A 25,909-nucleotide genomic window follows, 5' to 3' on the forward strand; every position below is an offset into this window, starting at 1 on the left:
ATGTCCTAGAAGATTTATAAGCTCTTCAGCTTTTCATATGGACATTCACTTTAGAACTATGTTTAGGATGTGTATAGACACTGCCTTATTCCATATTTTTCTCTCTATATACTCTTTGATATTTTATATAGCATGGAATTTATATATGGAATTGTTTTGGTAATTTCCAGCAAGAGGGTTTTTTTAAAAGCTTATGTAACTGTTTATTTTCTAAGTATCAGTAGACTTTAAAATTAATCTAGTTAAGTAAAAATCTCCATTTCTAGTATTGAGAAATGGTGGTTAAAAATAATGGCAAAACAGTCACATTCTTGCACATGGTATTGCAGCAGTCATCTCAAGGGTTAAAACGAACCTGAGACACTTAGAAAAATAAAACCAGAGCTGCTGTTACAAACTGGGACAGATGTAGGAGGCCAGGTTTCCTGTGGCCCATTTTCCAGTTTCCTGGCTGCAACCTGCAGAAATAAAGGAAGCCAAATGCTAACGTGAATGAGAAACTAACAATGCCCCACGTCATGCTCCTCGGAGAAACGTGCTGGGCAGAATTAGGATACAAAATCAGAAAATGGATGTACAAAAATGTACATACGTTTTCTAGAGTGGTTTGAAATGGTGAAAAAAGGCATCTGTTACTGAGAAATGCTGCGTGCTTGCAAAAGCACACACGTGCCTGGAAGGGAAATGTAAGTGGAGGTGTGTGCCTGCTGTGATGGGGCATACAAAAAGGAGCTGGATCTTTTGCAGCTGCTTTGGCTACAGAAGAAATCAGCAGTTTCTTCATATGCTAAGGGGAATTAATTTCCCTGCCCTGACTCAGCCTCTTAATCCTTTCCATGTACATGTCTGATCACCATCTTTCTGTGACTACCTATATGGCATAATGCTGACTAACATTTTTTGTCTTCCTGATTTAGTTGGTCACCAACTGGTTTTTTTCAGTCTCTGGGCACCCCAGCCAGTCTGTCCCACTCAGCTGTCCCTCTTCTGCCCCAAGTCCCACAACCTGGTTTATAGCTCAGGCTCCCAGATGTTCCTTTGCAGACCCTCTAAAGCAAGAGGGACTGGTTTTGATCCTAATGCCTGGAGGGATTCCTAGTTTTAGCCTTCAAACTTGTTCATGTTGATTACCCAGGATCAGCAGTTTCTCTCTGTTTTGGAAAGGCTGTAGGGGAGCTAACACGGAGAAAAAATCCAAGTAGGAAACCTGGACTACTTGGGAGAGCAGAGCAGAGCTGTGTTACAGCTGTAACATAGTTGTGTGGAAGCTCTGCAGAAGTCCTGAATTTCTGCAGAGTTGCCTTCCAGCTTTTTGCCTTTTACATGTGGCTTTTCCTTTGCAAGAGTCCTACAAAACTTAATGCTTTGAGGACTGTCCTGTTTATCTCACAGTTCATGTCATAAATCTTTCCAATACTGAGATTTTAGTTAGCTAGATTTGTCTCTGAGCCTGGTTTTCTACTGCTTCAAGTTAAGGTGCCTTGCTTATTTGTTTTATTTTGCCCAGCAGGTTGATAACTGGGCAAATAACTGTATTTTTGGATCTTAGTGCCACCTTATTGACTGACATTTTATCACATGGAATTTCATATGTATTGTCTCGTTAAAAAAAGAAAAAGCCTATGCAGCTCATCAGCACATATATTATCACTTCTTAACTACTTCTAGTGTAACTTGCATAATATTTTCATGGTGGTTTTTTTCATGCTGGTTGAAGCCAGTCTTCATATGCTAAAGGGAGAGAGAGTATTTGGCATGTAGGCCCCTTGCCTAAGTGAGGAATTTGGGTAGACCCTTTACAGGAATATCATCTGTCAGGTGGGACACTTTGCTCTATGAGTGTCTCTGTCCATTTCCATTATCCTCTTCAGGGAGAGCTTGTGGTGTTGACTCTGCTGCTGCTTCAAGTTTAGAGATTTCTGCTTGTTCCTCAGTTTGGTTGAAATAGGAGCAGAATTATCAGTACAGATACTTTGATTTGCTGCCTTCTGGCATCAGACCTAGACTTAAATTTTGGTGTATGGAGGATGTACCACACTCATCATGCAGTTGCTAGAGTTTGTATGGGGGCAAGCACATTGCAAGGAATGTAAATTGCTAATGCAGATGGTGTCAGTGTGGTTCCCTGTCACAGCTGCCAGAGAAATGAATTTTCAGAAAACTCGGTCCTGAAATACCATTTTGCTGTCTAACACAGCATTTCCAAGTATAATTCCTTCTAACTATGCCCGTGATTATTTGCATCAGTGGTAGTGGAAGTGATCACAAAGTAAAATTACTAGGCTGTCTAGGTCAGGTCAAACTAGCACATTTTGTTTCATGGCTTAGAAAACATCTTTGACTGTCAAATGCATTGTATAAATATTTTAAAAATGGTGAGATGGCAAAAGCAGATATGTCAGAGTTAATGGATTAAAAAATTGACTCTTTTGTCCGTATGAATTTTGATTAGGCTTTCCATGATACGGGATAGGTTGTGTTTCTCATTCTGCACCATAGATAAGTGCCACTATCTAAATAAGGGTTTCCTTAAAACTACCTTTTCTTCTAATCCATGTATTTCAGTATGTGGTTCCATGTATTATTTATTGCCCTGCATTCAAATCTTGTACTGAGCACAGAAGTAAGAGGAATATTTTTTATTACTATTTAATGTTAATAAAGAGTTGAATGAAATGTGGTCAGTGTAGGAAGAGACGACATCCTAAGAACACTTTCTGTCAGAGTAAGGCAAGACACCGAATTCCCTTTGAGTCAGTAAAAATTCAAAAGAATTGGAAAATACGTAAATGAAATATAATGTTTTCTGAAGATCTCCAACTCCTCACAGTCATAATTTATTATGACTTTTAATACAGATACCAGATTTTTTGTTGAATTACACGTCTTCTAATAAATCCAATACATCTGTTGTGATTCTCTTGCTTGACCACTCAAATGAGGCACAAGTTAAGCCCTGTGTAGCCATTCTGTCCTCCCAAGGGGACAGTTAGTGCCTTGTGGAATCCAAAACAGTTCCCATAGAGAAAGCCAGATTAATACTTCTGTTGACCTGTTTGGAAACTAAATATTTTGTATCAGCTAAAAAATCCTGTCACTGCAGAATCTTAGATTTTTACTATTGTTGTGGGCAGAATGGGAATTTTCCATGGGCAGAATGGGAGCTTCAAACAAAGTTTATTAGAGCAGCCTTCCCTCTGAGTCACGGGGTGCAGAAGGGACCCCTTTGCTTTCCAAACTCCTTCTCAGAGAGGAGTCCAGGCAGAATATCCTGCTACAACTATTCCCCTGCAAATCACATTTTACAGAATGGAAATTAGATTAACACTAGTATAACCAAATTCAAGAAATCTGAGATTTTACTTCACCATATATACTTAGAACAAGGCTTCTGTTATAGGTAGTTATAGGAGTTATATAGGCAGCTGTGAATATTCAGTGCAACTCAGACCTGAACACCTCAAGCTTGATGGTTGGAAGAGTAGGACCATACAATGAATGATCCGCTGAAAATGTAATTAGCATGATTTGCCTCATGTAGGAATCATACATACAGTTGCTGTAGGAACAAAATGGGAAGCTTTATACAGGAACTCAGTGGCAGATGGAGGGATGAAGCACAATGCAGCATTGAGCTGTTTTAATCTCGTTTCTGTAGGGGCAGACTTGGGTCATACCAGTAGAAGATTTATGCGTGTACCAACTGAGCACACTGATGCTGAAGTCTGAGGTACACAGGTCCTTTATAAAGCCTGTTCAGAGCCACAGGCTTGGGAGAGTTGATGGTCAGGAAAGACAGGGTTGTGAGGAGCTGCCTAAATCTAATCCCACTGAACCATCTGCCCTGGGTCCAGCACCTGAAGTGACCCCCAGAGATTATCCATGGATCTCAGCTGGAATAACTGAGGCACTTGTAAAAAAGTGGCAGTAACCTTTTATGTAATAACCCAATGGGAGTCACTTCTTCTTGCTCACTGGGACCTATGGTTTGTGGAGTGAGTATTCCTGTAGGATTCTCTTGCCCAGGCTTGTGCTGTTCATGCATTTTACATTATGCCTATGGCTGAGTCACCTCGAGCACCACACTCAGTAGATAAAATGCAATCCCAAACTGTTTACATTTTACAGATGATAAGCATCAGAAAACAGGTTCATAATGGAAAGTGTAGTACAAAGCTGGCTGTAGATTACTCTGTGTATTTTCATGGGCAGAGGTGAATGGGGATGGAGCAGGCTGCAGCAAAATGTTCTTCACTTTGCATTCAGTTCCACCTCACCTCTCTTTAGAGCCACAATTGCTGATCTTGGAGTTTAAGATCTGGATGAGAGAATTGTGTCTCTGAGGTATTTGGGTGACGATATGGTAGTGAAGTTTGTATGGTACTCTATAATTCTCATCCCTCTTTACTTTTCTCAGCTGAAGTTCTGCTGGCAGGTCTTTCTAGCATGGGAGATACATTTTAGTACAATTTTGAAGAAAGATATTTATACATTACTTACAATTTTCCAGAGCAACAAAAATTTCTTGTTAGGAAGAGTTGTATGATGCAAGTTGAAATTATGTGGGGTATGACTGCAAAATATGTGATATACAGAAAATAGGATTATTCAAGAGGAATATGATTGTATATAAATACACCTTTTTAGCAAAGTAAATGGCAAAACTTACAAGTATTAAAAAATGTACACAAGTGTGACATGTATCTGTATATTTATGATACCAGATTAATAGGGACACTGTTATCTATGAAGTTATAGATAAATAATCTGTTAAAGATGCTACTATATGCAAAGAGGGTGTAGATTAAAAGAACTTTTAAAAACTGTAAAGCGAGTAACTGCCAGGTATATTTAATCCTAGCTATGAATTTTTTTATCTTGACTTACTACGTGTGGAAAAGGATTTGTATAAAATTGCAATGAAGCAAATGCAAACGCTTGAAAGTGCCAAACCTTCCATATAGGCTGTTCTGTTTCCAGGATCCCTAACAGTCCTTGGAGCCTAAGTCGACCTTTTAAAGTGCTGCACAGTTACGATGTCACTCAGCTGGGCATCAGTGGTTTTGTCTTTGTCATTCAGACGGGACTCTCAGTTAATTAGAGAAATGAGGAATTTTGAAGAATAGTAAAATCATCCTTGATTCCACCAACCCTTGTTTGGCCAGGGACTTAGAAATTATTTGCACCAAAATATACCTCCAAATCCCGTTTTTCCACAAAACCGTTGACGATGTTCTCTAGTATCATTTACTTGCTTTACAGTAATGAAGCTCATGCAATTTTTTTTTTTTTTTTAATATTCATGAACTATATGCACGGTGATTTCCTTCATGCTGGGCAGAACCTGAAGAGGCAGCTGTTCCCGCAGCCTCCCGCGGTCCCTGTCGGGGATAGCTGGAAGTCTTGTGCCCTCTTGTGGTACGCACATCCATGGAAGCGGCAGGCAGCAAAGCCTGGCATTCTGTCCGTGTCACCTGCTAGGGCACCAAGCAACAGTGTGTTGGGAAACAAAATGAACGAGGGCGCTAAAATTCGTGAGCTTGTCTAGATAAAGACAAAAATACCCATTGTTTCATGCACAGAGGTAAGTCAGGTAGTAATTAGCCCCATTAGCGCCATAGTCAGTTAATCAATACCAGCAATAAATCTGTGTGACATAACATATCCAAGTTAAGAATCAGAAGAGGCCAAGAAGAAATTATGTGATCCAGAGTTAACATGCTAAGGCTGGGAATATTTTTGAAAGTGGGTGAAAATCTCATTTAATGATTCTGTACTTTAAAAGGTCAATTTTAGCTGCATCTTCATTAAAATGATAGGTTGTTAGCAGCGACAATGCTCCCAGTTTTTAAGTTGTGTATACACCTGTGCTGAGTTGGAATACAGCCAGCCTTCAGTTTATCCTTTTATTGCAGTGCCCGAACAAAAGGTTTGTCTTAGGGAAGACTCAGTAGCACAAGCAGTTAGCTTCAAAGGAAAATGATACTCAAACAACCTTTAAAGAAAAAAAATAAATTAAACAACCTCAGATATGAAACTCAGGCACTGCTAAAAATATGCCTAATTCTCAGTAGTACATATGCAGGTTTTTAATATCATTTCAGTGGATAGTCATATTTTCTCCCTGCCTTATATGTTCCTTTGAAGAGCGATTCCATTCAATGAATGGAAGACGCCAACTGGTGGTGGTCTCGTATAATGTGAAGTTTGTGGGCAGTGCTTTTCTGAATACTTCCTCTATTTTAGGTGTCCCTTCAGAGAACAGCAGTGGGAAAAATACTGGAAAAGCAGTGGAAGACCTGTAGGTCTTGTGGATGTTTGGTTGTGAATGATGTGATAGCTTCCTTTTCTCAATTATGTAGGATGACTCCTGCACAGAACTTATTACTGAAATGAGCGCTGGGTGGAACACCTGCTCCCAAATGTTTTTCACACTGTTGCTCTCCTTTGTCCCTTGTAGGTATGGAGAGTGCAATCACACTGTGGCAGTTCCTTTTGCAGTTGCTGCTAGACCAGAAACATGAGCACCTCATTTGCTGGACGTCTAATGATGGCGAATTCAAGCTACTCAAGGCAGAAGAAGTGGCTAAGCTGTGGGGACTCAGAAAAAACAAAACTAATATGAATTATGACAAGCTGAGCCGGGCGCTCAGATACTATTATGACAAGGTAAATTTTGTTATTCTCATGCAGACTAAGAAAATAGAAATGCTACCAGTTAATATTTCCCCTCTCTGTGGAAGCTATTCAGAAGTTCCTCTAACTAGTCAAGATACTAGAAGGAAAAAATTGTAGAACACAAATATACAAATATTGTAGAACACAAATCTTGCGTATTCACATTTCTCAATTTTAGACTCCAGTAAATTCAAGGAGTTTCTAAACTGTTTCTGCATCCTTTTTTTGATAAATATGACATTGTTTTTATTAATTGATGTTAAATCTTCCCAGGATTAGTTCTCCTTAAATGGGTATTTTTCAATACAATATATACATTCCAAGTTGTTATGTTTTACTATTTCCTATATTCTTGAAGTTAATATTAATAACAAAGACTGTTACAAATTTTGTATATTAAAAAGGAAAACTTCATAGCCATGCTTAGTGGCCTAATCAAGTTCTCAAGATGAGGAGAGGAGATTATACAGTGAGTAATGGCAGTGTTCAGCACAATTAGGGCATATTTGGTGCCTGCACAAGGCAGAGGAAAGTAGATACTGTTTCTGGACTGACCTTAGAGTACTGTTGCCATGTATTATTTGTAGTGCACTAATTCTTACAGGGCACAGTGCTATGCAGTCAATCTAACACAGCAATCAAAAAACATGTTGACTGCAAATTAACAGTGAACTGGATGATCAGACTTTTCATGACCCACAGGGGCTCATTCTCCTGAATATTTTTTGTTTCAGATTTAGAGTTGTTAGTGTTTAGTCCACTGGAAGTCAGATTTTCCCACTTAATATATTTCAAAGGTGGCCTGACTGAGAAGGCACAAAAGGACTGGTGAGGACAGTACAGTGGCTGTTCCAAGCAGTTGGTGTGATGAATCCCCTTCACTAAATGCTAAAAAGGCTTTTGCTCAGCGTGGGGAAGCCTGCTTCATTATATGACTCCAACCCCTCTGGTTATAAACTTGACTGGGATCAATGGAGACAGAGTGCCTGCTGGTGCATGAACAGCATAGCCAGGCAGAGCCTAAATATGCTGTTAGTGACAGAACAGATATTGCTTAAAAACAAGGAACAAGATATTTGTAGCACTTACGCTTTGAGATCTCTCTGATCTCTTTGAAGTAATAAATATAACGGCTACTTACCTGAGACTCTCTTGCTTCTTCTGTCCCTTAACCCTGTTTTTTAACCGCTGTTCTGTTTTCAGTTCCCTGCCCCCAGCACATGCATGTCTTTGTCATCTGTTTTGTCTCTGCTCAAGCAGCATCTGCCAGAGTGGCTGTACAGTTTCTTCATCAGGGCTCTGGCTGAAGCGACTGCTTGCTGTTTGTAGAGATGGTCTTGTGTCTGACAGTTTTATCTAAGTGTAGCACAAGGATTTTGCCCATTTTTCAGGTGTTCTGCAGTCCAATGGAGGTTGTAGCTCCTAGATGGAAAGAAGCGTAAGTTTTTTCTTCCCTGTGTACTGAGTTGGGGTTTGAACCCCAAGCGAAACCTATGGCTATTTCTATTTAAATTGAAAGAGTAACTCCTTTAGAACAAAACAGTGGGAGCTTCTCACTCTGTGGGCATAGTATTTTGTGGCCTGTAGGTTCCCAGGCAGTGGAGAAAGGTGGATTATTGGGAGAGTGCAGAGGGGCAGAGCAACTTGCTGCATGTTTTGAAGTGTGAGAGATAATGGCATAAGATAGCAAACAGCGAATCCTTGTAGAGTGGCAGGGTGTGCTCAGCAGTGGGTTCAGTCCTGAACGCTTCCTCTGCCTTCAGCTCAGTCTATACTGCATAGCACAGCAGAGAAGAAGTCAAGAAAGGGAGGAAAGGCTTCTTGACATTCTTCCTTCCCCCTGCAGAACAAAAGAGGAAGGAAGGACTGGGGAGGTGAAAGAGTCTCTTTCAGACTTTAACGCTCTTTTCCTTTAGGGCATTCACCAATTTGTGAGATAAACCCAAATTCAGTCTAGACTCTGAGGTAGCCTTAAGGAGCCTTCTGAGATCCTTGTCCCCTCCCTGCTGGTGTGCAGTGATGGATGTGTTGGCAGCTGGGGGTGCTGGGGCCAATGGGATCACACTACACAAATGGGACAGACACTGAGCTGCAGATGGGGGAGTGGCAGCAGGAAAGATGAGGCAGAACTCTGGACAAGACTTCATTTGCACTGTGGAATTATTGACAGGGATTTCTCTCCCTAAAACCTAAGTGATCTGGCAGCACGTGAGTTTGAGACAAGGGTCAGTGATTTTCCAGAAATTATGGTAGCACATGGGCTGGACCTTCCTTTCTTGGACTGCACACTGCTCTTACTGCATACAGTTGACACTGAACTAATGCTTCATGGTCTATCTTTGAAATTATTCACCATGGAGAAATAAAACATTGCTGGATAAATGGGGGTTTATGAGCTCTGCCTTTTGCTTGGGGGGAACACTGGCTTGTTAAAATTCATCACCTGATTCATCTAAACTTAAAAGTAAATTAATTCCAGTACTGGAGAAAAATAACACAATTAGGACAAGTTCATTAACCTGGCATTAAAAGCAAGCATGACGTGATGTTGAGGCTGATGGCTAGATTTATGTTAAATTCACATAAAAAGCACCCCAGGAAATGTAGAGTATGGCATGTCTTGATTGTAATATGCTGCCATGATTATAGTTGCTAAAGGTTTGTAGATAATTTGAAGACTCCATTTCCTGTTTCATTTGCTCCTGAATTCCTCCCCCCACACCCACTCTTATTTTTATTTCCTGCATTTCCCCTATTGCCTCAACAGAGCAGTAGCACAAATGACAGATAGCACTGAGGAAAGGCATCCTGCACCCTACCTACAGCTTGTGTCCATCATGTCACACAGTTTTGCCAGTCAGAAATCTCTTGTAATGCTTTCAGGCAAGGAAATGCTTCAGCACTATTCTCACACAGAGCACTTTAGCTTGAAATAAAATAACCTTTAAAAGTAGGATTACTGAGTTTCTTTTTTTTTAGCTCAAGTTACCCAGTTATTTTGTTTTTATGGTAGCTGTAATAGCACATATCTTTTAGAAGTCACCAGGGGTTTCAAGAATACTGGAAGTCCATATGAATATTTCAAGATGACACCACAAGAGGAAACCTAGTGAATTTTCCCATGACGTTTTTTTTGAGGGAAGGAGGGTGAATCCAGGAAATTACATGCTGATACTAACATTAATAGGATGTAACAGTACTGGAAGTCAAGTCCTCAGAAGTTAGGAAATAAAAGAATCACAGTTCCCTCGATAACCCTAATGTTTGCATGAGTTATCTTGCATCTTTAATTACACAGTCACATACTGCTGTGATGAGCAGCAATTCAATATTTTTGCATTCTCTCTGAACAGTAAGTGGCCCGAGGCATCACTCAGTGAGTGCTATCCAGTCAGTTTCAGTTTTAGTTTCAGTTAATGGCTGCCCACTTGTTCAGATGCCATGGCAGTATGATTTATAGTATTAAAATAATATGGTCTGCTTTGTGCTTATTGCAGTGCATGGGTGGGCGCTGTCAGGATTCAGAGGTGCTAATACATTCACTCCCCTCCTATTAGATCAAACCCAGTAACCTGGTTACTAGTTCTTATTTTTAATGTCCAAGTGTGGATGGAAGCATGGAAGAATTGTTTTGGGCAAGGGTCCCTTGCTTGGGTGCTTACTGAACTTCAGGATATAAAGTGATAATTATTATAATAATAATATTAATACTATAGTAAACTATAATAAATAGTAAATATATAGTAAACGATAGTAAATAGTAAACTATTATTTTACTTTTGGGAAGGTCTTCTTGTAAGACATCTCAGGGGAAATAGAATCCTACAATGAAACAATAGCAGTGTGATTGTGCTGGAGTACCAACTATACATTATGTAGTGGTGCAGGTAAGAGGTGTTGCAAGGAAATACTTTAAGGGGCATTAGAAAACTGGAAGGAGCTTCATCCAAGAGAGATTTGTGGAAGTCAAGAAAGTGCTTGGCTGAAATGGCATAAATGGTTATATAGTGGTATCCGTATGGAAAGGTGGGAGTAAAGGATTTGACACTCAGTAAGAGGTGATAGGCAGAGGAGAAAACCCGAGAAAACCCAAGAACACCTGCCTCAAAAAGACACATAAAATAGTTCACGTTTGATGTGAGAGGAAAGGGATGTCCAGTGAACTGCAGTAGAGAGAGTGGAGAACCTGGTCAGAGGTGCTAGCCAGAGAAATAGCCTTTATCTTCCAGATGGAGGTGATTGAAGAAAGACTGAAATCCAGCTAAATGGGAGCCTTGATCTTCCAAAGGTCAGTACAGGTGCACAGTGCAGTAGCATCTGTGCCTGCATCAAAAATGTTACAAAATCTGGCTTCTACACACACAGTGTAATAAGCATACCTGCATAACCTGTGATGCTAGCAGAATCTGCCTGCCTGCACATGCTGATGTGGACACACTCCCATTTTTCAGAGCAAACCATCCTGCCACAGTTACCTCCTGCCAGGATATGTACTTCAGGCACGAGTGTGAGCAGCCCTCTGTCTGGGTAGGGCTCCCAGTAGCTGGAAGGTGGGAATTTGTAGCCTGTGTTCCTACACGTGTTGAACCCCTCAGAACTCTTAGAGCCAGGGAACTTGCAACACATGCAAGTGGGACTTAGGAGCAGCAGCTACTGCTCTGGTCTTTCTTCTTTTCTGACCAGGGATGTTTAGTACAGACAAGTTCATTCTGCTCTGTCAAATTTTGAGTTCTCAGGCATACTGATCATAGGTAGCTTCCTGGAAAGAGGGAAAAATTGTCTTCCTGCTCCTGAGATCCCTCACTGGTCTGAAGTTTGCCTAGAAAGATCTCATTTCCTAGCTCAGTCTCCCAAGTTGCTCCTGCAGCCAGCAAACTTGGTAGAAAACAGGTTTGGGCCAAGCCACTAAAAATCCTCCAATCACCCTGGTACATTTGCTCTCAATGGCTCAAACACAGAGTGGGAGCCTGTTAAACCCACAAATACACGATTGATTTCAGCAGAGCATATGCATAGTCGACACAACCCCTCCCCAGTATAGTCTAGTTTAGGCTGCAGGGAGAACCAGTCCACCAAGCCTTTGGCATCTAGCTCAGTCAGCTGCTCTGTGGAGGACAGGGGCAGAGGAGACTCTGCAGCTGGTGATTCAGAGCTCTTGGGTGAGGCTGGCTTTGGAAGGGCTCATAACTCGAGTTCCTGAACTGCTGGGGTGTGAGTAAGCCTGAGCTCCTGAGCACGCTGATGTGCTGGAGCAGGCAGCCGACACTGCTCTGCCCGGCTCCTGTCAGCAGCTTTCCAAGCACTTCTCAACAGGGTCGGGTGGGCACATTTGCTGTATTCACTGTTTGGTACACTGAGGGCAGAGGAGGGGCAGTGTAAAGTGTTCAAGAAGCCAACAGAAGAGGGGCGTTCCCTGCTGCCTGCCCTCTCTCTGAGTGTCAGAGAGTGATGTCTATTGATAAGAATTTTTTTTTTTTTTAACCTGTTGGACTGGAGCCCTTGCTCTTGTCCCAGTTGCTTGTTTCTTCTCTGCAACATGGACCCAGCAGTCCTACCCTGGTTCCCTGCAGCCCTGGCCAGCAGCCCTAGCACTCATTGCAAGCCTGTTCATGAGGGAATTTACTTGGAAAACTGAAACAAAAACAACAATAAAATTGGGCCAAATATTCACATACACTTACTGTCGTGCTACCAAGTCTAGTCTTCCTGCAGTTGCAGGAAGGCACAATTTGCCCTTTCAAACTGCTTGTAGTGGTGGCTGTCACTGTCTTCTGTGGTTTGAACCATCATAGCTCAGAATGATTCTAACAGATCACTGAGGTGATAGTAAAAATACGTTGCTTTTTACCTTCAATTATTTGCCAAAAAATATGGAAAAGTCACTGCCTGTCCGAGGCACTTCATTAATTTGTGTCCTTATTTTCTCTTGCATGCTGGTGGAGATTTCCTCAGGCTACACATTTAAGAGAAGCCTGCAAAGTGCTTGAGGGATCTGCACTTGAATCTTTTCATCTCCAGCCATCGTTAAGTGGGTCTTTGCTGCAGGCTGGCAGAGTTGGAGAAGCAGCACTGCGATGTTCTTAAAATATAACTGTATTTAATAATAACAAAGGAAGTATAAACTCACCAGTCCATTCAGTTGCTTTTTATAGCAATGTTCCCCAGTTTCAAGCTTGCATCAGTGTAAAAGTGCAATCCTTAAATACATTTAATCTTGCTCTTCTGGGAGTCACATTTTCCAAGGAGGATCTCAGTTGCTAGCACTTGATTTAACAATAATTCAAAGTTGCCAGGAGCAGGGGTGAGGCATTATTTTAAATTAAAATATATGTATTAAAAAAAGAAAACAAAAATCCAGTTGGGATGGGTTTTTTCATATGTGAGTACTTTGGAGGTTTTGCTCTTTGGAAAAAGAAAGCAATATCAAGAGTGCAATCATCCAGTGTTGCACCTAATTAGCAGTGAAAAAAAAAAAATTAGGCCAATCTCAAAGCCATGGGAATTAAAGTTCATGCAGATTGAGATTCTGTGGGCTGTTTGTCCTGAACCTCTGGAGGGCAAAAAAAGACACCGCAGCATCTGCCAGGTGTGTAGATGTGTGTACAGTTCAGCATGGAAGAGGGCAGTTTGTGCCTTTAGTCTCAACTTGGTGAATTTAACTGTTCTCTTAGCTACAGATCCCTGTTATCAATTTAGGAAACGACATTTTCTATTTGTGCCACAGCTCCTGACCTCTGATGCAAAGTTGCATCCCAGGGTTCATTATAGGGTTAGTTTTGTATTCAAGAAGGTGCCTGAATGAAATGCCAGGACATTCAGACAGATGAATTACAGAGTGCAGTAGCTCAGCTAAAAGACAGAAGAGGTTCTGATACCCAAGTGCAGATTCTTCTTTCACAAAATGATTCTTGCTTTGTGACTGAACAAGGTGTGATGCAGGTAGTACAAGCACCCAGCACTACATGTTGTCTGTATATAGAGAAAGATGATGTTTCTTTTCCTTTTCCTTAATTTTCTTTTCATTTTCAGTCAGTTTAACAAATGATTCTACTATTGGTGTCAGAAGCTGTGGTAGAATGAAAAACCAATTACGAAAAACCAATTATATTTTTAGGAAATCTGTAAATATTTACATTCCCATATGTACTGCAAAGCAGATGTTTGTAGAATACCAGCTGGAGGTGCAGCAGATGTGCTGGACTAAAGGGAAGCCTCTTGGAAAGGATTTTTCAGAGGCAACTTAAACTCTCCACCAGGGGTTTCAAGAAGAGAGAAATTAGCATGGAAATCTCAGGATATATTTCTTTTTTTGATCTGCAGCACTTGGCTTAGGGTAGTAAATGTTCCAGTCCCTAGGCCAGGTCTGTGCCATAAAGTGCCATTGTGGAGGAGTTCACATGTCCTTGGGAATTGTGTTAGAGCAGGCAGCCAACCTGGGTTTGCAGGAGTGCTAGGACTGGAAACAGGACACTCATAAAAAGTCTCAAAAGGAAACAGTTCTTTACATAAAGGGGACACTTCAAGAAAAAAATTAATGGTTCTACAAACCTTTGAGAGGTTTGGGACTTTTTCAGTAATTAATTTCCATAGTCAGTTTAGACTGATAAAAACCTGGCTGCACCAGTGAGCACCCTGAGCCTAATGCAGGCCTGGAGATGGTGCAGGGGATATCACAGGACGCAAGTACTTTTCCAGCCCATGCATGAGCTTGCATTTTTCACAGATGTTAAGTCCATGATCACTGACAGAAAGACAGTCACTCTTAAGTTTAGCTCTATCCTTTCCTTATGTGGTAAGAAACAGGGTAAATAACTGGGGCCAGGAAGCTGAGGTGGTTTTGTCCCTTGCAGACTTTATGAGAGTACTTCATCCTCAGGGTAGTTGGTGTCAGGTTTAGGAGGCATGGATGAAGGAGTTTGCCTTTATTGTGGAATGCAAGTGATGGCATGGCTCAAATCCACAAGGCAGCAGAATTGCTTTTACTGGAAAGAAAATGTTCCCAAGCTGCTTCAGAGGAAGCAGAAGTCAAACAGGCTACCAGTAGGTCTTTGTCACCAAGTGATGGTGGTTTTGTTGGAAACCATGAGGAGCCAGGATTGGCTGAGCAGAGAGAGGTTTTGGAATAACCCAAGAGTGATCAGCATTTGGACCCCCACAAAATGACCTGCATAGCTTGACAAGGGAGCAGTGCCCCCCGTGCTTATGTGTGCAGTACTGGGTGCCTCTGAAATGCTGATCTTTCTAGCACCTTCTTTGTATTTGCAGAACATCATCAAGAAAGTGATCGGACAAAAATTTGTATACAAGTTTGTCTCATTTCCTGAGATTTTAAAAATGGATCCACATGCTGTGGAAATCAGCAGAGAGAGCCTTTTGCTGCAGGACAGCGACTGTAAGATGCTTTCGGAGAGCAGGGATCAGCACAAGCACAGCTTGTCAGCACTGAAAAGCACAAGCCGTAATGAATATATCCACTCTGGCCTGTACTCCTCTTTCACTATCAACTCTCTGCAGAACCAGCCAGACCCTTACAAGACAATCAAAACAGAAAAACTGGAGAAGTCAGAAGGAAACGCACCAGTTGAAGAAGTCCGGACTGTTATCAGATTTGTGACAAACAAAACAGACAAACAAGTTACAAGGCCCATGGTGTCGTTGCCTTCTACTTCTGAAACAGCAGCTGCCTCTGCTTTCCTCAACTCTTCAGTATCAGCTAAAATATCTTCCTTAATGCTACCCAACAGTGCCAGCATTTCATCTCCATCATCATCCTCCTCCAGGTCACCATCTCTCTCTCCCACCTCACCCCTCCCTACAGAACACAAGAGCTTCTTCCTTGACTCCAGTTGCCATGACTCAGATTCCCTTGAGCCTCTGAACCTCTCCTCAGGCTCCAAGGCCAAATCCCCATCTCTTCCCCCAAAGGCTAAAAAACCCAAAGGCTTGGAAATCTCTGCCCCACCTATGATTCTCTCCAGCACCGACATTGGTTCCATTGCTCTCAACAGCCCCGCGCTTCCTTCGGGATCCCTGACTCCAGCGTTCTTCACTGCACAGGTAAGACCTGCCTGTCTCCAGGCATTCCCTCCATGTCGCCAAGAGTCTTAGTTCTGTGGATGTGTCACCATCTAATGGGAAGAAAACCCTCAACATACGGGAAAGAGGGAAATGCAGCAGTGCTCTGAACAAGGGGTGGAAAGTAGGTTTCTCCTGGGGTTTGTTCCTACTTGAGTGTGGGAAAAGCCATCACAGTTCACAGACTGCCTGAAAGAATATCGAGATGGGCAGCCATTAGTGAATTGTTTATCAGTTCAAACCAGCCTTCAGATCTACAAAACCAACAGGAAAAAGCCAAAAAGAAAACCAAAGGGCTTTTGTAGGTCACAAATGAGCATGTGGGATACTTGGTTAGATTTCTGTACTAGATGTTGCATCCACTCAAACTGTGTGACCTTTCTCTTAATCTCTGAATAGAGAGCAAATTAAGTGGTTTCTAAGGCTCTGAAGTCAGTTTCAATTTCTGAAGCTGTACAAATTCACAGAGTACTTGCCAGAGCTTCCCTTCAGTACAGGCTTACAGAATAACTAGAAGGTTATTTTGTTCTTTTTAATAACATATTTGTGGTAATGTCAACAGTGAGTTTTCATTTTCAAGCTAGTCTATGAAAGAAAGCCTAGTTTTTTCAGAATTCAGAGCAAAAGAGTAAAATCATAAAGATATGACTCAGTATGTTCATTGGTGAGTTTTGAGTTCCAATACCACCTCAAAATTGGACAAAAAATTCCAAGAATAAAAATATCCCAGTGTGGAACATCCCCCAAGATCCCCAGCCCTGAAGCAACAGCTGATGCAAATACTAGCATTGAGTGTAGCAAACCAGTCAGTAAATAAATAAGAACAAAGGTGTTTTTTACAAGCCCCTCACTGACCTCAGACTGCCTAGAAGACACAAGGTATCCAGAATCCCATCACCTCTTCCCTGTTTGACATGTTGGAGGTGTTTGATGCGGGCAGCATTGCGTGCCTGCATGGCACAAAGGCCTGGCAGAAGTGAGAGTGTTGGCAAGTGCTCTCAGCCAGCACAGCACTTGCTCTCTGAGCTTGTCAGCTGGCTGCAGAGCGGGCTTGTGCAGCTCAGGCACACCTGTAAGCCGCTGAGATGCAAAGTTGTGTCACCAAGAAAGAGCAGTTTGTGATACCTGTCATTTTTGATGTCATAAAGCCTTAAAGTGAAGTTATGTTTGGCAGTAAGAAGAGAAGTGTGGCAAACCAAAACTGAGATGCATTGACAAATAGAGTTATAACCTCTAACTGTGGTATAACCACAGTATTTTTTTCATAGGGAGCAAATCTGATAACATCAGATGCCAACCTGCCACAGTGACAGTGTGACTTATTTCAAACCCATCTGCTGCTGCCTCAAATCACAGGACAAACAGAGATTTGTTTTCTCGTTTTTTAATTACTTCTTTGAATACGTAACTTTCCTATGCACTTATAAACTGTTGTACTTACTGCCATGAAAGGTGTAGAAGGGAATTGTGTTGAGGATTGTGGCACTGCTTTAGTGGCAGGGATAGCTAGGGCTATGATGAGGGCTATCCAACTTAAAGCCATCACAAATCTTTTTTACAGCTTGTCCTATCATAGAAGAGGCATATGGCATCTGTATACGGTAGTTCCCAGGTCTAATTATTTAAACTTTTGGTTATACAGCAACATAGCTTTTATCCTCTCCTTTAAGCCTTCTTTTCCTAGTGTGGATAAGCAGCACCCTGCATCCTAAACACTTGTCTTAGTGAATATAAAATGAAAACTACATAGCAGCTGTATTCAGGTAATGGTAATACCACAATGCAAAATAACTAAAGCCATAATTTAGACTGGAAATCTGCTATTCATCCCATTATCCAAGGAAGAACATGTATCATATCTCAAACGTTCTCAGATTTATCAGATTCCAGTGTGAAACACCTGCTGCCACAGGCAGGTGCAGAGCAGGATGTTTGCTCCAGGAGTGATGTATGTCCTGAGAAGGTCCTGCTGCCTGAGAGGGTATTTCAAATGGCTCTCCCCTGTACCTGCTGGTCATGAGGAATACCCTCAGGGCAGAATGCTGTGAAAGGGCACATGATACACACAATCAGTTTTAGAACAGAAATGTATGTGTAACAGCACTTGCCTGCTTTCTAACTGCTAGAAGTGACAAGACTGTACTTAAACACATTGTCACAGAAGTCAGGAGCCATGAGCATCATTGCTTAACATAATCCTCTCTTGCAATGAATTGCCTCTATTTAAACTGTTCCTGTGCTTAGATTAGAAGGATGTTTTTAAAGTAGGAACTTCCCAATGGGTTCCACATCTAATACAAGATGTATGGCTGCATGTGGACAGAAAATGAAGTGACACATCAATTTCTGTGGGTAATTTAGGGATAGCCTGTCCTGTGGTGTTGTTTACACTTAGGTTTCCTCTGGTGGTTTTGATACTTGGCTGATGGCAATACTGAGAACAAGCCTCGGAGGCCCTGTGCTCTTTTTGCATTAAATATTAAACAGATTTGGAGGCTTGCTTTGGCTAGCTCTTGGTTCTGGCAGAACTTGCTGATATTAGTGCTCTGCTCATCAGAGGATATGAGCTTTTGCTTAGCACTGTTTTAGGCATGTTAGCATGCTTCCAGAGATGAATGTAGGGCAACTCAGTTTTTCAGGTCTCTGAAGACTTTGGCTGCATCTATGTAGGAATAAACACGTCCAAGTTTTTCCTCATTATTTTCAGAAGACCCCCCTCAAGAACTGCACTTTGAGTTCTGGATATCTGCAGCTTATTAGAGAAAAAATAAAGAATGGAGGCTGCTCACTGGAGTTCTTGTTACAGTTGTCACAGTACTGTGTCCTTAGTTGAATGTTGTTGGGTCTAGCTACTTACATCTTTGGCTTTAAGGTTAGTAGGCTCTTCTGTAAGTAGATCTGAGTATTTATCCTGACCTAATTCAGGGTGTTGTCAGTCTCATAAATCTCCTCTGGTAGGCGCCTGCCAATGGAGCATCAGCTTGAAATGTGGCAGAGGAAAAGAGGCTCTTGCTGGTGCTGCTGATTTCCTTCCCCATGAAAACACCATGGTCCTTGGAAGAGAATGTAAAGGACTCCTGACAAGTGCCTGGTTGTCAAGTGTTTGGTGTTTTTTTGACAAGAACTGTCACTTGATGAGATCAAGACTTAGGTCTTCTCCTTGCCAGGTGGCCACCCACTCCTTGCCCCTTTTTTTGGCATGCAGATATATCCCAACCCTGACTGGTACTCCTGTGACCTGCTGATTAACTGCATCAACACCTTTTGCTTTCCCAGTGATAGCACAGGTTTACTGCTCCTTGGGACAAACATGGTTTCTTCCATGGGGTTTGGTGTTTCTGATCCATCTTCTTCAGCACAATGAAGGTGGGAAGGTGCTTTCCCTGCACATTTCTCCATGTACCCCACTTCATCTGAGATTCCTTAACAAAATCAACATTAAGGAACGCTAAAACAAGGTCTTTGTATTAAACAGCCTTTCAGAATCACCAAGATAACTTTAATGTCTGCTGCTCCTTGTCTTTCCCATCTCTTCTGCTGATGCCAGACTGTTTGACCCTGTTGTGAACTGCAGTGCAAGCACGTCACAGCAGGTCCGTGTTGCTGTGCGCCTGCACAGAGCCCCACACACCGCAGCCAATGCCTCAGGCACTGCTTGGCAGATGAATCTGTGATACTCGAAATGCGCGTGAGCCATGGCAGTGCCTGTGTGAGCCTGCTCTCTGCAGGGTCTGGCAGACAGCGGGTGTGATGGGCCCTGGTGTCAGCAGCTGCCAAGGGAGACCCCTGGCTGCAATTGCCCTACATGGGCGTTTGTATTTCTGGCCTGGTGGGGAGCACCAGAGTACACGACCTGCTGGTTACTGCAGGGAGATGCAGGTACTCTCTAACCTCTGTCTTCTCTTTACGTATTTTAAACTCTGGACAAAAGGATGCCCCAGTTCAGCAGAGCACTGAGGCAGTTGTTTGACACAGCAAAGCAAATGCTTGCTTGGTAAGTGTGTACTCAAATTCCATTAAGTGCTTTACTAAATAGGACTGATTTTGATAATTGGCATCAAGATTACTGGTGAGATTAACTCATTATGCCAATTACTTTTTTCAAAAGTGTCACATGTTCTTTTGTGGCATGATAAAAGTTACTCTGGATATAGAATAATTCACATAATTCTTCATTTGAATGGAGATCTGAATGTGCTCTAACTCTACCTCCCCTCAAATTGTGCTTTAAGAATGCCGAGGGCAATCCCAGCAGTTCCTGTGCTTTGTGGCACTAGAAGGAGGCACCTGAGTTGGGCAAAGCCATGGATTCAAAGTTCTTGCCATTTTGTTTTTTTCAAACAATTAGCTGTGCTCTCTTGCAGTCCCCCTGGGCACCCAGCCCATACACCTGTCTCTCCCTGCTCAGCCCATGCATTGCCAGTTTCTTAAACCCTCTTCCACTATGAAGAGGTGCCATCAGGGGAGTAAACATCAAAGGCCAGCAGTGACTCTTTCAGCTCCACGCACAATTGCAGTAATGCTTCAAAAGCTGTAGTCAAGTCAAGGAATTGCTGCCCTTAAAAAGGTAAAAACTGATTCTGAAGGAGACTAGGTGGTGTTGGCATGCACTGGGGCACACATAGTATTATTCTGTATGTTGCACAGTTGCATGAGTGTGGTTCAAATAATAACTGTGCATCTTGTTAAGCGAACAGAAATTAAATCGATTTGCATATGAAGGAATATTAAATGTGCAGGTATCCAGAGACAGGATGCAGGGCTGGATGGGCAGCTGCTGCTGACCATGCTGTGTATCTGAATTCACTGGGAAATAGAGCCAGTAGATTCTGTGTAAGGCTTTAGGGGTGGTGAGTGCTGCATGGAGCTGTAACTCTGAGCTGTGCATCATGGCGTGTTTTTTTGTCTTGCAGACCCCCAGTGGATTATTACTGACCCCCAGCCCACTGCTGTCCAGCATTCACTTCTGGAGCAGCCTCAGTCCTGTAGCTCCTCTGAGTCCTGCCAGGCTGCAGGGACCAAACACTCTGTTCCAGGTAGGTCTTCCCAAAGCACAGGTTTCATTGCTAAACGCACACATATGGAAGAGACATTGTGGGAACACCTCCTCACGTCAATCTGGAGCTTTTCAAACAGATCAAGAAAATACAGGCATTAACAGGCACTTTCATAGAGAGGCCTACTTACTTGTACCCTCTTCCAGTCCCTGGCAGCACAGTCAGAATGTACAGGGCAGTGTCTGCTGCAGAAAGCACACAAATATTGTGTGAAAGAGAGAGAAATAAATGCTGGACCCCAGAGAGAGCAGGTAACAGAGCTCTCAGAGCTGCAGGAAGAGAGTGCAGACCACTCAGTGACCAGGCTGAGGGCTGGAACATGGGCTCTGGGAAAACCAAGACAGTTTGTGTCTCACCCAGTGAGGTGGCTGTAGGTTTATCCTTTTGTCCCAATAAGCTACTTCTCACTCAGAAAGACAAGGCTCTTTGTACCCAAAGTCTCCATTTCCAGTTCTCCTGCCAATTATCCATGTGTCCTCAGCAGCCAAGGACATATGTCTGAGCATTACCCCACCATATTTAAGAGCAGAAAGGCAGCATTGTGCCCACTCTCTCCCGAGTATTGGCAGAGTAAAACTCTCAAAACTTTACAGAGATGTGGCAAATACATTGTTATTAAATAACTCAGGATGGCCACAGTACTCGGCTGCAGCATTTGCCTGAGGCTCAGGAAGAAGATAGTGGGGATGGTATTTGCAGCTCCAGCTGTAGCTGCTGCAAAACAAGATGATTCATTAAGTCACAGAAGAAATTATGTTAATCTGCTGATTGGCAAGGAGCCCAATGGTCATCTGCACAACTGAAGGTGCAAGGACACCCCTGGAATGAACACCCTGACTGCTGTGGAGGGCCAGCATTAACAGAGGAGAAGGCTACTGCTAGACAGGGTCCCTGGGTTAGTCTCTGAACCCTCAGGGAGGCTTACTGCCCAAATCCAGGGCTGGGCTTTAGCTCAAGTAGTTGCTCATGTACTGTCTGCACTGGGATAGTCAGTCTTTCTACCTCCAGCTGGACATGGAACTCAGGGCTCCTTATCTGTGTTTTAGATAAACTCATTAACCCCTACTGGACCTTAGTTTTGCACATACGGTTAGAAACAGCCAGAAATTTCATGTGAGAAGTGCTTGTGCTGAGACCTGGAATGAGCTAATGAGCTTGCACAGACACATGCTGGCCCTTTCAGTCCCTGGGGGGACTGAAAGTGAGGAGTGGCCTTGGCTTTCCCTTCTGAGAGACCCAAATGGCCTTATAAATGACATTTGATTCAAGCAAAGGCCACGATAACAAGCTGTAGAGCACAAAGCCTTACTTTAACAGCAAATAGGAAATGAAAACCACAGCTGAAAGCCGGCCAAGCCCACCAAGAACTGATGGGTCAGCCAGTGTGGGTGTCAGGGTAGAGCTCTCCTCTGGCTGCCTGCACAGGCCAGCCCACACTCCATGCATACCCAGGGAAGAGCTTGTAATCAGGTTCTGTGTTTTAATGAATCTTGGCAGAAGTAATGGAAGCATTTCCTGAGGTTTGGTGTGGTTAAAGTAGAAGTATGAGCCAGTTCTGGCCATACCGGGAGGATGGTGCCAGACCCCCTGCAGCACCATGCTGCTCAGCTGGGCTTTACAAAGCAGTGGTGGAAGACAACTATCACCAACTACCATGGGAGTGGAAGAGTAAACTCCTTATGAGCACCTTATTATATGCACGTGGAGGGTGTGGTCACACCACAGTTGGCTGTCAAGGACTGATCTGATACGGGGTAAAAATACACCAGATGCTTGAAGTTGTTCAGCTCTCAAGCCCTCTTGTCTCCCTCAAGCCAACAGAAACCCTTCACAGCTCATGGAGCCGGGCCTCGAGGCCAGATCAGTATCTAACACTGGGATAATTCCTGCCTCATGCTGCAGCAAGTTTATTCCACCTACTTGCTTTACTTTTTCTCAGGTCAGATGTTAAGAACTAGTCAATACCTACCACTGCAGGCAAGGTACAGTCATGATGCTGTCATGAACTGGGAATTCATGGCTTCTGTATTGGATAAGGTTTTTTGCACAGTATTTCTAAAGCAGCAGGTGACAATAAATGACAATGCATTCTGCTTCGCATGCTGAATGGTGCAGCTAGTTTGTAGTTTCTGAGTGAATACAGAAACTGTAATTACTTGAAAGTAATTTTCCCCATGCTTTGTATCCCCGGTTGAACTTTTTCTGCCCTAAAACTACATCTCAACTTTCACTTTTACCAAACTCTTCCCTGCCTAAAAGAAAGACAAAAAGGATGCATTGTAATTAATAGTGTGTAGACTGAAAAATATTTTTGGAAGCAGAAAAGATGGCAAAGATTCCTCTGTAGTGTTCACTTTTCCAGGGCAATGATAAAAGTATTATGTGAACTTTTACTTAAAAAATAGCAAGTAACAGATCTTTATATCCTTGTGCATTTACAAATTATTCAGGTTTTGTCCTCCGTCTTGCATTCCTAATGGCTGATGCAAGCATTTGGTAGATGTCTTATTGTATAGACATCACAACTCTTGAAGCCATCTGAAGCCAGTTGCTAATGCTAAATCCATGTGCTTCTTGGGCTGAATGTTTTGAGATAAAGAGTAATTTTTACCTTTTGGCCTCTTACAGTTTCCAACTCTGCTAAATGGTCACATCCCAGTGCCACTCCCCAGTCTGGACAGAGCCTCTTCACCAGTACTGCTTTCTCCAAATGCTCAGAAATCCTGATGACACCTCATCACACCAAGGATGTATTGGTGGATTTAACACTTCATTCCTATGGGCTAGTTTTTCCTGTGTCATGAGAAGGACATTGTGAAACCCTTTATTACTTTGGTTTGCACTTTTCATTACATGGATAATCTACTTTTATTATGTTAGCATTTTTCAACAGTGTTTATATATAAAAGTATATATAAATCTGTTATGCATTAAATGAATTGTAATTTTTTTATATCACAGCTCTCAAGTGTTGAACACTTCTGTTGTTGATGAAGTAATTTTCTTAATGGATTGCAGCCATGTATCTAATAGGGATGTGAAGCTTCTTTTTAATCCCTTTTTCTGCCTATTATGCATTGTGCTTGTGTAAACTATAACCAGCTGTGCCTTCTTTTGCATAAAGTCATGTAAATGATTTATATATTTTCTAGTATTAAGATAAAAAGTTGAAAGGAAAAAATGAGTATTGAACAGCCCTATGGTAGTATTTCAGTATTTTCTCCATGGATAGGCCATATGATGCAGTGTATTAATGTAACTTTGTATTAAGTGCTTTCAAATTGTATAAAAATAACCTTTTAATTTTTCTTTGCTGAAGTGAAAACATAATCTGTGTTACAGCCAGGAGATGTAGTTCACAGTAACAAAGCCACATTTACACATTTATGCCCAAGTTCTTCTGTCAAGTTGCAACAGGGAGGAACTGGGCTGTGTACATTCATGAGGTATTTCCAGCATTTGAGAGTACTTCTGTAGAAAGGAGACATTGCTTAGGATTTATTTGGCCTATACTTCTTATGAGCTGTCAACATTACAGCCGGAAAGAGTGCAGGTAATCTCTGTCCTCCCAGGGACTGAGGATCATTCCTGATAATTTCCAGGTGCTTTGTTCAGCTGTGCCAAGTGCCTTCTACTACTTCCCTGCAAAGACTATTGTAGCTCCACAAGCTCTAAGGTCACATTTCCCCTTACCCCAAAGCTGGAAAAGTTACAGGTCTGTAAATTGATGCCTGGTGCTTGCTAAGAGGCAGACTGTACATGTGGGATGTTTACGTACAAACAGCTGAATTCTGGATGAAAAAACAGCACTGTGTTACAATTTACTTGCAACTTGAGCTTACTGAGTATGTCCTCTGCCTTGAGGGGATGGTTTAGTCATATAAATGTCAGGTTAGGATTAGGCTAGACTCCCTGGCACCACAGACTCTAATCCTGGCAGGGCTGATGCAAATCTTCAGTTTCCTGAGGTGGTTAAATGGCTTGAATGCAGCTTTACTGTACCACTGGTTTTTCAGATGAGACCTTGAAAGCCAACCCCAAGTCTGATCCCTGTTTGTGATAGGTCATTGGAACCTCAGCTTTGCTTTCCGGCCAGCAGCGGGCCACAGTCTGTTCTTTTTGAAATGTATGCAGTGCGTTGTCTGCTGATTTTCTGCTTGGATGCATTTCAGTGATGATGTGTGTAGTTATTTGTAAAGTGCTTTTGGATCCTTCAACCTGAAAGGTGCTAAATAAACATTTTATTAATGCAGTTCTGATGTTGAAAAGCCATTTTTGGGGCAGAGGTGGTTGACAAAAGACAGCAGTAGTTTTCCTCAGGGTTGCACAACCAAAAAACTACTCATGAGTTCCACTTGCAGCGATAAAAACCGGCTGTAGCCATGTGAGTACCAGCTGATAAAGACAGCAATTGAATGCCAGAAATGAAGAGAACAAATGAAGCACTTGGGATGTCATTTGCTGGACTCAGCGTTTCAAGAGCTCAAGATGTGCCACCCCATGGAGTCAAAAAGAGAAAATGAACCTATGCAAAATCTATGAGTGAATGCAAATTTTATACAAAGTAAAATCAGAACAGGCTGGAGGAAAGGGCAGTGTGTAACTGAAGGGACTGACAAGGTTAGTGGAGGTAAATAACCAAAACTTGCAGACTGAACATTTCTCTTCCAATGCATTCCTCCCAGGTACCTGGAATATTTTACAAGTTTTGTGCAATTTACAAGAGGCAATTATTTCACACTAGAGGGCTGACTCCTGCCTCATTTTTAAAAATCCTTGAATACCTACTTACACCTATGCTGAACAGCAGCATAGAGTCTTGTCTTGTATGTGCCACTGTAGCTAATGGGAGAATCTGGCATCAAGACCATGTTTCTCACTATGAATTTAAAAAGATGAAGACATGCTAGTATGGAATATTACACTGCAAAAAAAACAGTTGACCGTGAGAGGAGGGGTGTGTGACAAGAGAAGAGATACTTAGAAGTACCTGGATTCCCATGATTTTATTTCTTCCAAGGTTTTACTATTAATAAGGCAGATTTTTTTTCTTCTCAAAAGGCTCAACACAGCCACAATTTCTCTCTCCCACTCTCCAG

General features: G+C 42.2%; 1 protein-coding gene and 1 long non-coding RNA gene across 3 annotated transcripts in view; one reads left to right on the forward strand and one right to left on the reverse strand.

Moving 5' to 3' along the window:
• ELK3 (ETS transcription factor ELK3) overlaps positions 1-25,062 on the forward strand; it is a 35,666-nt gene extending 10,604 nt beyond the window's left edge. The window contains exons 2-5 of one of the 2 annotated variants that reach the window (XM_066319325.1): positions 6,461-6,669; positions 14,944-15,735; positions 20,667-20,789; positions 23,439-25,062. In XM_066319325.1, coding sequence (XP_066175422.1) covers positions 6,463-6,669; positions 14,944-15,735; positions 20,667-20,789; positions 23,439-23,537 — 1,221 coding nt within the window. In that variant the 5' untranslated portion in view covers positions 6,461-6,462 and the 3' untranslated portion in view covers positions 23,538-25,062. The remainder of the gene's footprint in view (positions 1-6,460; positions 6,670-14,943; positions 15,736-20,666; positions 20,790-23,438) is intronic. The other variant, XM_066319326.1, reaches the window with a different exon arrangement.
• Positions 438-23,478, reverse strand: LOC136361423 (uncharacterized). The gene is made up of 5 exons (XR_010743635.1): positions 23,422-23,478; positions 13,812-14,134; positions 7,820-8,100; positions 5,197-5,477; positions 438-458 (listed from the first exon to the last, which is right to left on the reverse strand). It is a non-coding gene; the product is annotated as an uncharacterized lncRNA (long non-coding RNA).
• Positions 25,063-25,909: the final 847 nt, after the last annotated feature.

The sequence above is a fragment of the Sylvia atricapilla genome, chromosome 5, assembly GCF_009819655.1.
Source record: "Sylvia atricapilla isolate bSylAtr1 chromosome 5, bSylAtr1.pri, whole genome shotgun sequence".
Lineage (NCBI taxonomy): Eukaryota > Metazoa > Chordata > Aves > Passeriformes > Sylviidae > Sylvia > Sylvia atricapilla.